Below are 15402 nucleotides of genomic sequence, written 5' to 3'. Positions count from 1 at the left end.
TTTTTTAAATTTTTTTTCTTTTTTTTTTACATACTAACCCCTGTCCAACCTCCTTCTCCTCCCCCTCCCCCGACCTATCCCCATCCCATGCCCATTCCCTCCTCATAGAGGGTAAGGCCTCCATCAGGTAGGTCAACACAGGCTGGCATACCAAGTTGGGGCTGGACCTAGTCTCTCATTCTTGCATCAAGGCTGAGTAAGGCATTGCATCACAGGGAATGGGCTCTAAAAAGCCAGTTCATTTACGCAGGATAAGTCCTGGTCCCATGGCCAGGGGACCCACAAACACATCAAGCTACGCAACTTTTACCCCATATTCAGAGGGCCTAGTTCTGTCCCATGCAGGCTCCCCAGCTGTCAGTCCAGAGTCCATGAGCTTCCACTAGCTTGGGTCAACTATCTCTGTAGTTTTTCCCATCATGATTCTGACCCACCTTGCTCTTATAATCCTTCCTCCCTCTCTTCAACTGAACTCCAGGATCTTGGCCAAGTGCTTGGCTGTGGGTCTCTGCATCTGCTTCCATCAGTCATTGGATGTAGGTTCTATGATGACAATTAGACACCAATCTGAGTGGAGGGGAAGGCTAGTTCAAGCACCCTCTCCACCATTGCTATAAGTCTTAACTGAGGACAATCTTGTGAGTTCCTGAGATTTTTCCCTATCTGCGGATTTCTTCCCATCCCCTTAATGGTCCACTAATATCTTTTTGTTGTTGTTGTTTGATAGTGCCTTATTCTGTATCTTGTGTTGGCCTTAAACTCTTACTTCTCTATGGTTCAACCTCATGAGTGCTGACATTTACAGATGTATGCCACGGTAACAATTTTTGTTATTTCAAATCATCTTGTAATTACACAATAAACAATTAATTCAGGTGACAGAATTCAACTAATAATTTAATCCATGAGAATTTTCTAAAAAGCAGACTTTATGCTACAGATGAGGCTTGATTTTCTTCTTGTCAACATCATAGCAGAGACAATTGCTTGGCATATAATAACCCCAGACAATTTTAGAAGGAGCTGCAAATGGGTGATGGAGATGTTTGTTCAATAGGTTCTGGATGGCATGTTTATCACCTTAAAACAAATATTAAAAAATATTTTTAATTTTGAAGTTGACAAAAAAGCCTAGTAAATTGGATTTTGGATAAATTTAGCTGTTTTAAAGCTTGAGTTTAAGGCGGGCTGGGGGGAAGGTGAGGGGGGCGGGAGGGGGGAGAACAAGGGAATCTGTGGCTGATATGTAGAACTGAATTGTATTGCAAAATAAAAATTTAAAAAATAAAATAAAATAAAATAAAATAAAAATTAAAAAAGGCTTGAGTTTATATACAGTGTGTGTTAATAAATATTAATTGTAAAATATAACTGCTTCATCAAGTCATGATTATTTAAGGCACTTATTTGTGAAAGGCAGTTGTGGTACTCACCCTGGCATTAGCTCCTCTCTTTTGAACATTCCAGGTTTGCTGCATCCTCACAAAATTGATGTCTTTGAAGATTATATATATGGAGCAGGACCTAAAAATGGTGTATTTAGAGTACAAAAATTTGGTCATGGCTCAGTAGAGGTCCTAGCTTTAGATGTTGACAAAACTAAGAGTGTTTTGATATCACATCGCTATAAACAACTAAATTGTAAGTAAAATATATCAAACTTTTCCTTATGTATCTTAAAATAATATATTTGTAATTACTGTAACTATGTTTATATTTCCAATATACTGTTTGCCTTGGCGTCTTCAGACTTTTCAAATCAACAAGTAGATGGCAGCATCCATTTTTGCCATAAGAGGTATAAACACTCTGCTGCATTTTCTTGGAATTAAAATTATCCATTTAAAAAACTATTTTAAACACCTTGTAAATATATGGGTCTATCAGGGAGTTATGAAAATTCATCAATTGTCTTTTCTTACTGCTGTTGTTCACAACCATTGATTACCATATCATTACCACTGCAATCTCAAGAATGTTCACAGAGATCTCTTCCCTATAGTTGTATCTTCTCTGATATGTTGTTTACGATTTATTATAAAAATAAATTTCTAATCTAGAAAGGATTAATTAAATAAATTATTGAAGTGATGTTGAAAGCTATGCTGCAAAATTTTTCAGGGCAAAGTAAAAACTATGGTTGAAATTCAAACGTAAGTGTGCATAGTTGTATTTATTAAATTGTTCCTATTTATTTATAGTCACTCTTTAAAGACATGGTTTCTCTGTGTAGCCCTGGCCTGGCTGTCCTGGAACTCACCTTGATAGACCAGGCTGTCCTTGAACTCAGAGACTGGCCTGCCTCTGTATCCTGAGTACTGAGATTAAAGATGTGCACCACAATGCCTGGATTTATAGTCAATCTTTAAAGCATGTCAAAGTTCATTTCATCTTGAGTTTTGCAAATTATGTGGAAAGACAACTGTTTATAGAAATGGTTGGGAATACATTCTAGCATGACATAAATTCGTGAAGTGCCTCCTCTGTGCTGCTGCATTTACTAAAAACCACATATGCTGGGTCTATGGTTCACACGAGAACACTTCATCCCACCTTATGGTTCTGCCTAACTCATAATCAAAACAATACTGCTAGATCTGTAAAGTTAATATATTCCTATCCTAAACATGGTAGGATGTGAGTAGTGGATTTTAACAGAAAGGTTCTATGATATGGTTGGAATCTAGAAAAGACAATGAATCACCTCTGACCACATAAGATGCTCATTAGATAAACATTTAGATAAATTTAGCGCTTAGTCTCCCACAAAGTAAGCAGGTAATCATTTAACATGTTTCCAATTATCTATCTATCTATCTATCTATCTATCTATCTATCTATCTATCTATGCATCTATCATCTATCTACCTATCATCTATTTACATATATATGTGTGTGTGTATATCTATCTATCATCTATCTATCTATCTATCTATCTATCTATCTATCTATCTATCTATCTATCTATCTAAATACATATTGAACTTAAAAATGCATGTGAATTTTAAGTTTTTGTGAATATCAGTGATAAGCTGTTTCTGCCAAAACTATACAATGAAGTTATAAAATAAGGTTTGGATCTCCAAACACTTAAGTTGTGTTAATTTTTTGTGTTCTTGAAGGTCCATCAGAAATTAAAATAGTGAGAATTCAGCAAAGCGCTCCGTTTATAATTCCTTGTCTTATAAGCTCAATTTAGGCTAGCCACCTAAGTTCGTGTCTTGAATATTCTGGAAAAGGCAATCACCAAATCATCATTCAAATGGGCCAGGGGATAAAATAATCATCATAGATAACTGTACATGAACTGAACCAGAAAGGAAGTGGGTTTCTTTCAATTCAGAAGTTAACTAACTTTATGGAAAAGTAATCCTGAACTAATGATAAATGAACAATATTATCCTTTGTAGAATGGGCAAATTCCTTGTCAACGAAGGTATTGGGTAATGATTTTTCATTACTTGTAAAATAGAATGTCAATATTAAAATGTGATTGCATCAGTAAAAATTGCTTTGTTTTCTTTTTCACATTGGTAATTCATCATTTCAGCTTGCTGAATTTTATGCTTTTGAAACTTATTTCAACTTTTCTCCCACACATCTCTGTTTTTCTTCATTTTGTTTCCATCAGTACCTAATCCTTGCTTGGATTTGTCATGTGATTTCCTCTGCTTACTGAATCCCTCTGGGGCCACTTGTGTCTGCCCAGAAGGAAAATTTATGATGAATGGAACCTGCAATGATGACAGCCTATTAGGTGGGTATTCTCTGTTATTCTATAAACAGTCAGATGAATTATTTCATAAATAGTCGGGTTGAATTTATATGAGTTTTGGAACTAAGCAGTATTATTTTCTCCATCAATTCATCTGCTTTAATGTCAGTGGCTCTTGAATGTTTATAAAAACTGTCATCTCTACAGAAGCCATTCTACCTTCTTGCCTTTGTTTACATAACACTGTGCATTCAACATGCACAATGGATCAAGAACTGAGAAGTCACTCTCTGAATCTAAATGCACTGTTAGATAACTCTTGTTTCATAGATAATATTTTGAGAATGAGTTCCCTTTCTAGGTGTAAATTACAGCCACAAATCCATTTATATTTTCAATGTATTTATTTTTGATAACTTTGATTACTTCTGGTATGTAGAACACTAATCTTGCCATGTGAAGTGTTACTTACATTAAATACTATTAATAGTAAGAATGATACTAATACCTGTTTCAACTGCTATAAGCAAGGCATAACACTAATCTAGAAACTAAGGACTAATTAAGAAGTGAGGCTGACAATATTTCTTCATGTGGCTTATAATTTTGAATTATGAATTTAGAAAGAACAACCATTATTTCAGAAAGTAGTAGTTTTAAAAGTTGAGATTCAAAACAAGACAGTAAGATAAGAAAGGGAACAAAAAAAAAGTTTTCTCCTGAATGCACAGTAGATAAAACTGTTTCAAACTTAAGGTATTAGTCATAATTGGAACAATTCTATTAAAAGAAAACACTGTACTTACCAAATTTTATGTCACAGACAAAACCAGCATGCTCCAAAGCACTTTTGGATCACAGCAAGCATTTTGGAATGAGAGATAAATTTAGGATGTCTTCCCAGCAGGATTTCTTACTTGCTATGTTTTCTCTGTTAAAATTCACTGCTCATCTCAGAATCCTGTCTTCATCCTCATTTGCCCTCTCCATCTCCAGACCACTAGCCCCTCGTTTTCGACTGTGGGCTGTGGGTTGCATTTCGTTTACTTAGCAAGAAACTCTAAGTCAATTGTATTTTTAATGTTTTAATGTACACACTTTAAGCACTGAATATGTAAACCTGAAGAAATTAAAAGATGGAATGATGAATGATGTACACCAGTGAGTGGTGTTTATCTGAGCAGCCACGGCTGTTATAGCAGGGGCCTACTTCAACTCTTATTAGATTCAGATAATTATTAAGTTTAAGGGTCACTTTGAAGTTCCTATATTATATGATTTTCAAATAAAGTATGAAAGACTTTGAATTTAGATTTAACTGAAGATGAAAGAAACTCTGAAAGGACATGGAATTAGGGTATATAGAGGACAGCCTGAAACATTCACATTGTCAGGAAAAACAGGGAAGAAATGCTGTGTGGGTAACAAGTTTTTAGAGTTCCCAACAGAGAGTTGTGGATCATGCCTGATGTTCATATTGTCATGCTAGCTCCAGTTATGGAACACATTCTGTCACTGGTACCTGATGACCCTGATACTTTGTTGATTTCCCACCAGTTAGAGTACCTGTGATCTCAGTTGTGCTGGTAAAATTAAGCATTTTCAAATATCACCACTCTTTTTTTTTCTGGCTAGGTCAAGGAACTGTCCTGTGTGGGAGTGTGCAGTGTATGCGACCATTCAGAAACTCAGTTTCTTAAAATGTCAACTACTCCTCTTAAGTGAAAATGCCTTATCTCACTAGCCCCACCCCCACCCCACTCCCCACCCCACTCCCCGCCACACATCAGTAAGCAGTGGCCCCACAGGATCTTCCTGTGTTCTATTTCCACTTATGTATTCAAAATGGTCTCTTGCTGTATAAATAGAAAAATGTGTTAGGAGTATAAATAAGATCTCACAGTCATTTTTCAGTTTAGCTAAATCCAATCATCTTTTCCTGATATCAACGTTTAGGATAGACCAATTATTCAGCCTTTCATATATCACTTACTTTCTCTAGCTACTGTCGTCAAAAGATGAGCACACAATATTTTTAATCTTCATATAAGAAATTGCAAATTCAAATATTACTCAGCCTTGGTAGAACACTTACCTATTCTTACCTAAAGTTGATTATACTTGCTGCAGCTTGGCTTCTGAGTCTTATTTAGCTGTTGATAAGTGAAGCCTTCTATTTAAATACAGAACTATTAATGTAAGTTTTGGATGACTATAACCCAGATTCAGTTTTATCAGTGTCTTGTCATGTTGCTAGTTCTTAATAAATCCTGATTTTGGAATGCTCACTTCCTATCATGTGCAGATTTTGGATGTCTGTATTATTCACATATAATACCTGCAGTTAGGAATTCATCTTCCTAAAGTATCTTAAATGTTTATCTCTAGTGTTCTTATTCACAACCCCTTTTAGTTTGTTTCCTGAATGAGTTAGAAAGGAATATCAGGTGATGATGAAGGTTGAGGGGTAGGATAAAGAATACATGAATAATAAAATAGATATAAAACTAATGTTTTTCTAGTTTTCAAGGTGTATAAGTGAATTCAACTTAATTTGTATTGAACTAGTGAGAAACACTTTTTGTTTTCCTGAAGACCTTCCTCATGCATTATTTCTCTGAGGCGGTGGCTGCAAAATATGACCTTTTATTTTTAACCCATTGAACCTAAGTTCACTAGAAATTCATCAAGACTAATACCTGAGTACTTGTGTCACATTGACCCACATAGGAACAGTGACTTTTTTGAAATTAGTTCTGGGATGAGGTGTTCTGTAACCTGAACTTTTTCTCTCTTCTATTTAAAATTGTATGAAAGTATTCTATTACAATGATATTTAAAGAATGAGCTTTATTGCCCTTCATAAAGCATAGTACTGAAAAATCAATGTCTCCGGTGTAAAATATATTACATATAGGGGCTATTAGTTACTAATAACAAATATAAAGATGATAACAACATTGTAAAGAAAAAAATGTAAGTTAAATATCTGCTTTTAGCTGCTGTGTATTTTTTCAACTTTCAAATTAGTTACACATTGAGAAAAAATAAATTCCAGTAGTTAAGTACATGTATTTTGTTGGATTATTTGAGGCTTTTCTGAACAGCATGCTTGTCTGTGTATTTCTTCTTGTGTCTAGATGACTCCTGCAAACTGACCTGTGAAAATGGGGGAAGGTGCATCTTAAATGAGAAAGGAGACCTGAGGTGCCACTGCTGGCCCAGTTACTCAGGAGGAAGGTGTGAAGTCAACCACTGCAGCAACTACTGTCAGAATGGAGGGACCTGCATTCCATCCTCTCTAGGTAAATATCTGACCCAGACAGTATGTGCAAGTCACTTGCATTTTCTTAATATGTGAAACATGGAGTTAAATAAAACCTGATAATCTTGATGTAGCTGATATAATCATGAATTAAATTTAAAACTAATTCATCAAAGTCAAATGCATTTATTTATTGCATCAAAGTTCATGTCTAGTAACAGTAATGGACACTACAAAACATATTGCTCAAACAAAGATCAGAATAGCTAGCATTACCAATGCTTCTTAATTTTCATTTTAAGGTCACAAAATTAAACACACACACACACACACACACACATACACACACACACACACACACACACACACACACACACACAAGCACGCATTCACGCACGCGCACACATACACCTTGAAAAATAATAGAATTCCATATAGAATTTGAGCACACACGCACGCACGTACACATGCACACACGAACGCACACACACACCTTGAAAAATAATGAAATTCCATATAGAATTTGAATACATATTTCATTTGAGTTAGTTTTCTCCTTCCCCCTTTATTGCCCCTTTTCTCTCTGTGTCTCTTACTCCAGTTCAAATTGATATTTGTGCAGGGTAAGAAGTGTGTAACCAACTTGTTTTTTTTTTTTTTGCAGGTGGATATCCAGTTTTAATGACATACTTTATTGAATAATCTATCTTTTTTGTGCATGAGTTGTTGACATTGTAAAATTTAGTTTTCCATGGCTGCATTGATATATCATAGATTTTTGATTATTTTCCATTGATCTACACATGTGTTTCTGTGAAATTACCATAATGCTTTTATTACTGTAACTTTTTAGCTTAACTTGAGGTCAGATAACATGTGTCATTGTGTATATATGTATATTGGTATGTATTTGTGTATGGTGTACATGTGTATCTGTGGGTGTCATCATCTCTATATGTAGTACTGGAGCTCAACCAAGTATAGTCTACTCTATCTTACTCCTTGAAACAGGGTCTCTCTACTAAATAAAGCTCACCATTTTGGCTAGACTAGCTGGAGAGTAAGGCCCCAGAATCTGCCTGTTTCCATTTTTTCAATGCTGGTTTTATACGCACACACTGACATGCCATGCATTTATATAATGCCTAGGGATCCAAATTTGGGTCCTCTTGCTTACACATGAAGCACTTTATTTATTAGGCTTTGCTCTCAGCTCCATGGCTCTGGACTTCCTTTCTTTGGAGGATTTTAGTCACTAATTCAATCTCCTTGCTTCTTATAGGTCTGATTTGGTTGCTTATGCATTCTTATATATTTTGGATACATATGTGTATAAAAATTTGCCCATTTCTTCTAATTCATCAAGTCTGTTATGTCAATTTTTAAAGTATTCAATGCTAATCTTACAGATTTTATTGGAGTATGTTGTGACAATTCCCCTTTTGTCACTAATTTTATTAATTTGGATCCTTTTTCTCTTACTGTTCAATCTTGTTCACCTCTTCAAAAAACCAAATTTTCATTTGATTAATTCTATTTATTGATGTTTTAGTCTTTATTTCTTTAATTTATGACATCAATTTTATTACTTCTTTCTATCTGCTACATTTGGTATTGTTATTCTTTTTATATATTCTTGCTTTTCTAGAGATTTAAGGTGCACCATTAGGTTATTTATTTCATTTCTCTTTAGTTATTTTTAAATGTAACTTCCAACTATCAACTATTCTTATAACTGTCTAGCCCATGATCTCTTGTGCTCTTAAATTTGATTCTAGTAACATCTCAATTTATCATTCACATCTTCACTCAAAAGCATATTGTTCAGTCTCTAAGCATTTATATATTTTTAAGGTTAGTATTGCAGTTAGTTTTCATTTGTATTCCATTGCAATCTGATAACATTCTAGATCTTATTTCATTAGTGTTTTGTTTGTTCATTTATTCATAAATTAAAGCTTGTTTGCTGGCCTATAATGCAATCGTTTTTAGAGGATGTTTCAAGCGTCAGCAAGAAGAACGTGTATTCTAATCGGTAGGATTGAATGCTGTGGATAATGTTAATCTTAGTTGATCTACGGCTTAGTTTACCTCTGAGATTCCTTCATTGATTTTAGAAAAAAATGCAAATAAACAGATAACCGGATCATACATTTTAATTAGTGTGTGCCTTTTAATTGAAGAGTTAGGGCCATTTGCATTGAATGTTATAATTGAGAAGTATTGTCTATTGTTTATGATTCTATTGTTTGATGTTCTATTTGGTTGGTTGGTAGTTGATTTCTTTTTCTCAAAGTAATTTTAGATTTTTAACTGGTTTGCTATGTTGGACATGATTGGTTGCTTCTCTGTTCTCTGTTTTTTCTATTGTTTACATGGACTTAATTTTAACCATCAATTCTCTGCGTAATATTGCCCTCTTTTTGTGCATACTATTCAAGAATTTCTCAGCAATGCTGGATTGATTGTCATACTTGTGTTAGTCTTGAAATTACCATATTTCTCTATTTTAATAGGTAATTTTTCTGGTTATAATAACTTGGTTGAAAATTTAATTTGGGAGCAAGGTATATATTATGGTGGACTTTTTGTTCTTTTGGATTGCTGGTAACAGACCATATAGTTCTGATGTTTCTGACTCTGTATTGTAGATAGTATTTTTCCTTTATAGCTTTTAGTACCATTTCTTTGCTTTGTATTGTTGACATCTAGACAATGATATGTCATGAAGAGGTTCTTCTTTGGGTATGATTCCACATTTTGACATCTAAATTTTTCTCTAGGTTTAGGAAATTCTTGGCTATATTTTAACTGAAGAGCTTGCCAAATGTATAGATTTTATCTCAGCTCCTTCTTTTATTTCATGAATTTTTACATTTGATCTCTTAAGTATACTTCTGACTTCTTTGACTTCTGTGTCACATCCACTGTTTTTTTTTTATATGTATAATACTGTTTTACATTTAGGCTTTATGTCTGATATTTATTCTTCAGTTTGATCATGCTTTTGATAAGAAAAGAATCATTGTTAGTTACCATTCTCCTAAACTGAGTCTCACATGAGGTTTGTAGATGGCAGTACTAGGATCATCTTTGTAGATATGCTGTATTCTGTCTTGAGTAGAGTAATAGAGTTCTGCTGTTTGTCATCTCTTGCTTTGAAGTTCTTGAGAGTGGAGTTCACAAAGAATGCTAACCCAGCAATAGACATTTTGAGATGTGCCTAGTTTCTTCCACTTTATGGGCTTCCCTGGCTGTCCAACTTCTAGTCACTTGCTCAGATTCCCAGTCTTACTCTTGATCCCTCTCATTGCTGCATAGTCTTATCGTTCAGACTTGTGTGCACTGCTGTGATTCCATTCCATGTTGTTTTCCGCTACTGCAAAACTGATACTTTTCAAGAATTTAAAATGCTTGTTTAACTACAAAGGGTGTGGATTTTTTCACTATACAAATAATGTTCTTAAAAAGAAAAACCAATTACTATTTAAAGTTAGGTTCTTTTTAAATGAAAATAAAGTGCGCCAGAACATTTCATTGCATCTGCTTTGCCATCTAAAATTATAACTTCTCTGTAGAAGGACATTATGATTTTCAAATATATGAATATACTTAATGTTAGGATATACTTGATATTGTTATTAATTTATGCAATAGACTTGTTCACAAAACTGACTACTAGCATATAAGTGAACACAGGCCATATTTTTACCTATGAACATGATATTTAAATCAGGTTGGGGTTAGATTAAAGAATCTGATTATCTTTGCACAAATGTTAATTTCAGAAACAAAGCCCAGTAGGTAACTCACGGAGTTATTCATTGTTGATTCATGTACAGTTATGCCTTCGGTAAAATTCCTACGTAGACTAGGATTTCGATCAGACATAATTTTAATATGATAGTTGTAGCAAACTATAATACTTAAAGAGAGAAAATATCAATACTTAACCAAAGGAACACATCTGAGAGGTATGTTTCAAGTTTTTTTTTTCTTTTTTGTTTTTTGGGTTTTTTTTTTGAGATAGGGTTTCTCCGTGTAGATTTGTGCCTTTCCTGGAACTCACTCTGTAGTCCAGGCTGACCCGAATTCACAGAGATCCTCCTGCCTCTGCCTCCCGAGTGCTGGTATTAAAGATGTACACCACCACCACCACCACCCGGCTGTTTCAAGTTTTTGATGTAGGAATGCATTTTCCTCATTCCTTAAGATTTCTAAAATATGATTGATCATTATTATGAAATATATGACCTATATTCATGTAGGGAAATGCCCAAAATTAAATATTTTTAATTTATTACATCAAAAAAGATACACTAGTTCATTTCCATGATCTGTTCATAGAATGATGAGTTTAAGATAAAACTTGCCTTAGAAAAAACAATGGAAATTAGGATAAAGCAGAGTATTAGTCAATTATTCTTTCATATCAAAATGGATAAGTCTATGAAACTCTTTACCTACTGTGGGTATCTCATAAAACATTTATGGAATTAGCAGTTATATTTGCATTTAGTATTATTTTCAAGAATATTTGTTCTTTAAGGTAGAATTTTTATTGCTTGGTTATTTTCATATTTTAACATAGGTCCATTATTTAGATTTATAGCATTACATGAAAGTAAACCAGGATTTTGTCAAAATTGATTTATCGGAATAGAGCAAGAGGATTTGTGAATCTAGATAATTCCAAATACTCCTAATACTGAAATGTTCAGTTTTGCAGAGCTTAAAATTGGATAAAATGTAACAGTACTGTTTAAAAAGTGCCAGTATGAATGTGGATATTTAGCAGTGAGATATCATTTGAATTGTGTAATTTAAATGAAAAGGGCTCTGGAGAGGGGAATGCTAGAAGACAGAATCCATTAAAGCAGAAATGAAAAAAATCAGGTAGAGCGTTAAGTGGGGAGGGAGTTATGAAGTAATGCATGGGAGAGTGGGGTTAGGATAAATAACATTAGGGTACTTGGAGAGTCATTAGAAACATACAATCTTAGAAGCTTTAGTTTAATTGAACCCACTCCACACAGGGAATAAAGCTCTCCAGGAAGGCATATACTATCAAGCAAAACTCACAGTCCCTTCAAGTTGTTCATTGAGGGAGTCTTAGAGAACCTCATTATGATGCTGGCTGTTGCAATTGCTCTTGGTTGCCTGTCAGATATTATACCCTGGGATATGAAGGTTTATTTTTATCAAATGAAACCCTTTCTTCAAAGGAAGAAAAGGTAGTGTTTCTGAAAACAACTGAGTTAAAATCTAAGTGTTGCAAGGCTTTTGCTAACTAGGGACAGTTTTAACACTTTTTTCTTATTTTAAAACATCCATGGCATGCAAGAAAGCTACTTCTCTGAGTAGCTTTGTTGAAGGGATTATCCAGCACATGTGTGGATTCTCTGCTTCTTTCAAATCTCTGTCATTTGCTTCTTTCATTATTTTAAATGTATTTATTTAATATTTATGGCTACATGTAATGTGATTGATGTAATTCACTCCCTTTCAACTTCTCTGCTACCACCTCCCATCACTTTTCTTTCACAATGTCTTGTCGTGTGTTCTCTGAGTCTTTGAACTGCTGCCTCTATGTTCCTGGATGCGGGACGATCTTCAAGAGTATGGGTAGCCTCTCATAGCTTGCATCACTGAAGAAAACTATTCCCTCTTCAAGCAGGCATCAGATATCAATGGATTCTCAGCTAGAGCAGGGCTTTAGGAGCTCTTCTCACATCTATGTTGGGAATTTGACTGGCTTAATCTTGTACATATGTATTTATATCTTATAAATGTATTGTTGTTGGTTTTTTTTTTTTCACTATTTTGGGAGACTTGCCACCAAGCTCCCAAATAAATCACACACAGAAGCTTATTCTTAATTATAAATGCCAGTCTTAGCTTGGCTTGTTTCTTACCAGTTTTTCTTAACTTTAAATTATCCCATCTACCTTTTGCCTCTGGGCTTTTTCCTTTCCTTACTTCTGTATATCTTATTTTTACTCTTATCCCATGGCTGGCTGGCTGGCTGGCTGGCCCCTGAAGTCCTCCTCTCTTTCTCTTGGTTCTTCTTCTTCTCCCAGATTTCTCCTATTTATTCTGCCTGCCAGCCCTACCTATCCTTTCTTCTGCCTCACTGTTGATCATTCAGCTCTTAATTAAACCATCAGGTATTTTAGACAGGCACAGTAACACAGCCTCACAGAGTTAAACAAATGCAATATAAACAAAAGTAACACACCTTAAAATAATGTTCTATAACAATTTACTTTCAGTTGTGAGTTCATATGTGCAACCACACTCTCCTATCTGACAAATGTTATTTCATTACAAACACACACTCTTAGTTAGTGCATCTTCTATAATCATTTGAGTCTTGGGAGTAGGTTTGTGATATCAATGTTCCATTACTTCTAATGGTAATAACTAACCTGTAGTCCCTTACTCACTGCATGTAGATCAGTTATGAATCTCTCTGTTAATCAGCATCTACTGCAAAAAGAAGCTTCTCTGATTAGAGTTGAGAGATGGAGTAATCTATAGGAATAAAGATAAGAACTCAAGGGATAGCTTATTTGCCCATTTGACAAAATAATAGTATGTTGTTCTGTTTTCCATTTAAGCTTATGACCTACCCAACTATGTGTTTTTGGCCCAGTTATTGGTACCAGACCTGGGTTCTAGCTTTTGTGGACTAGCCTTTGAATCCAATCAGAAAGTCATCAGTTGCTCCCATGGCATTCATGCCACTATTGCCACTTTTTGAGCAATGGATAAATCTTGCCAGGTCAGTCACCATTGTTCTCAGGTTTCACTACTGGGGAAATCTACTGAGAATCTTTACCAGGCCTCATGGCATACGTAGTTCCTTCCTGCAGTTTGAAAGCTAGCCAATAGGAACTAAGCTTCATAGTCAATACCAATTTGATTTCTCCTTTCAAAATGCTCAAATATATGGGGTCTACAGCCATAGGACCTTGCCATTAGGTTCTCAAGGGAAGCCAAAAGAAATGGCTATAGCCTGTAATGCTTGTGGACACGATGTCTATGAGAGAAAAAAAAAATCTAGAAAAGTGAATAAAATTTCCCCACCTTTAGTATATCTGTAGGACTTCTTATGACCCCCTGATTGCTTTAGCTTTTGTCCTTTGTTCACTGCTGCTCTTAGACTCTGTCTCATTTGCATTGCTCTTGGCATGAGTTATTTCTCTCTAAGTCATGCGTGAACTCTTAGTAAGAGGATGAAATACTTCATTTTCTGACATGTTCTTGCTTTCTTTAGTCACATATAGCAAACTTATCAGTCTCTTCACTTAACAACTCTATTTGTTTCCCTTTTCTGTCTTTATTTTCATTCACCTATCTGCCAGATGAAGTATTTTCTTTCTATATCAACAGTAGAAAAAGAAAAATTTATTACCACTGTAAGGAAACCTCCTGCTATTATTCAGTAAATCATTTTTGGCAACAAAATGATGAACTGACTCAGCTCTGATAATATATAACCCTCATCCCTTTTTGTTCTAGAGCATTGATAGTCATTCATCTACCACTAAACAGCATTTATAAATAATTTACTTTTAAAACAGTGCTGTTCCCCATAAGTATGACTTTGTTTGTTTAGACTGAATTTCTACTGGTTTTAAAGATGTAGCACTCTTTCAGAGAAAAATTACTTAAGACACTGTAGATGTCTTATTCATTCTTTAAGAAATACTAGTAGATTTTATTTAAAAATGTTTTACTCCTTATAAATTCTTCTTTAAATGTAGGCTACTTACTTGAAAGCTTGTTTCTGGAAGCAACTTATTCTTACTCTCTCAGCAGCCACTGACCTCCAGTAGCTTCTCTCTAGGGGTGGATCATATGAACTTTGTTATTTGTACTGGAGTCCACTGATCTTATCCTACCATTCTTGATCCAGCAGCATATGGTTCAGAAGTCATAGATGCATTTTCCTGAAATTCTACAATAAATAAAGAAATACAACTATTAAAAGTATGGATCACCCTTTGATATAGAATCCATGACAATATATAAACCAATTGCATCATTATCATATTAAAAGCCTTCATAAGCCTTGTTTCATATATTTTTCAGGGAATTTTATTTTGGCTTGAGATTACCTATAGGTAGAGTTTTCCTGCCTGGCTCACGGTCAGGGCAAATCTCTCTCACCTGCCAGTCCCACAGCCGCTCAGACCCGACCAAGTAAACACAGAGACTTATATTGCTGACAAACTGTATGGCCGTGGCAGGCTTCTTGCTAACTGTTCTTACAGCTTAAATTAATCCATTTCCATTAATCTATGCCTTGCCACATGGCTCGTGGCTTACCGGCATCTTCACATGCTGTTTGTCATAGTGGCGGTTGGCAGTGTCTCTCTGACTCAGCCTTCCACTTTCCAGCTTTATTCTCCTCCTT

At 34.9% G+C, this 15402-nt stretch overlaps 1 protein-coding gene across 1 annotated transcript in view; it reads left to right on the top strand.

The window, feature by feature from the left end:
• The window catches only part of Lrp1b (LDL receptor related protein 1B), a 1617914-nt gene that overhangs the window by 1537763 nt on the left and 64749 nt on the right, over positions 1 to 15402 (top strand). Inside the window, exons 81-83 of the mRNA XM_059258831.1 lie at positions 1468 to 1641; positions 3632 to 3757; positions 6856 to 7020. Coding sequence (XP_059114814.1) covers positions 1468 to 1641; positions 3632 to 3757; positions 6856 to 7020 — 465 coding nt within the window. The remainder of the gene's footprint in view (positions 1 to 1467; positions 1642 to 3631; positions 3758 to 6855; positions 7021 to 15402) is intronic.

This window comes from Peromyscus eremicus, chromosome 4 (genome assembly GCF_949786415.1).
Source record: "Peromyscus eremicus chromosome 4, PerEre_H2_v1, whole genome shotgun sequence".
Taxonomy (NCBI): domain Eukaryota; kingdom Metazoa; phylum Chordata; class Mammalia; order Rodentia; family Cricetidae; genus Peromyscus; species Peromyscus eremicus.
This window is presented reverse-complemented; position numbering and strand designations above follow the sequence as displayed.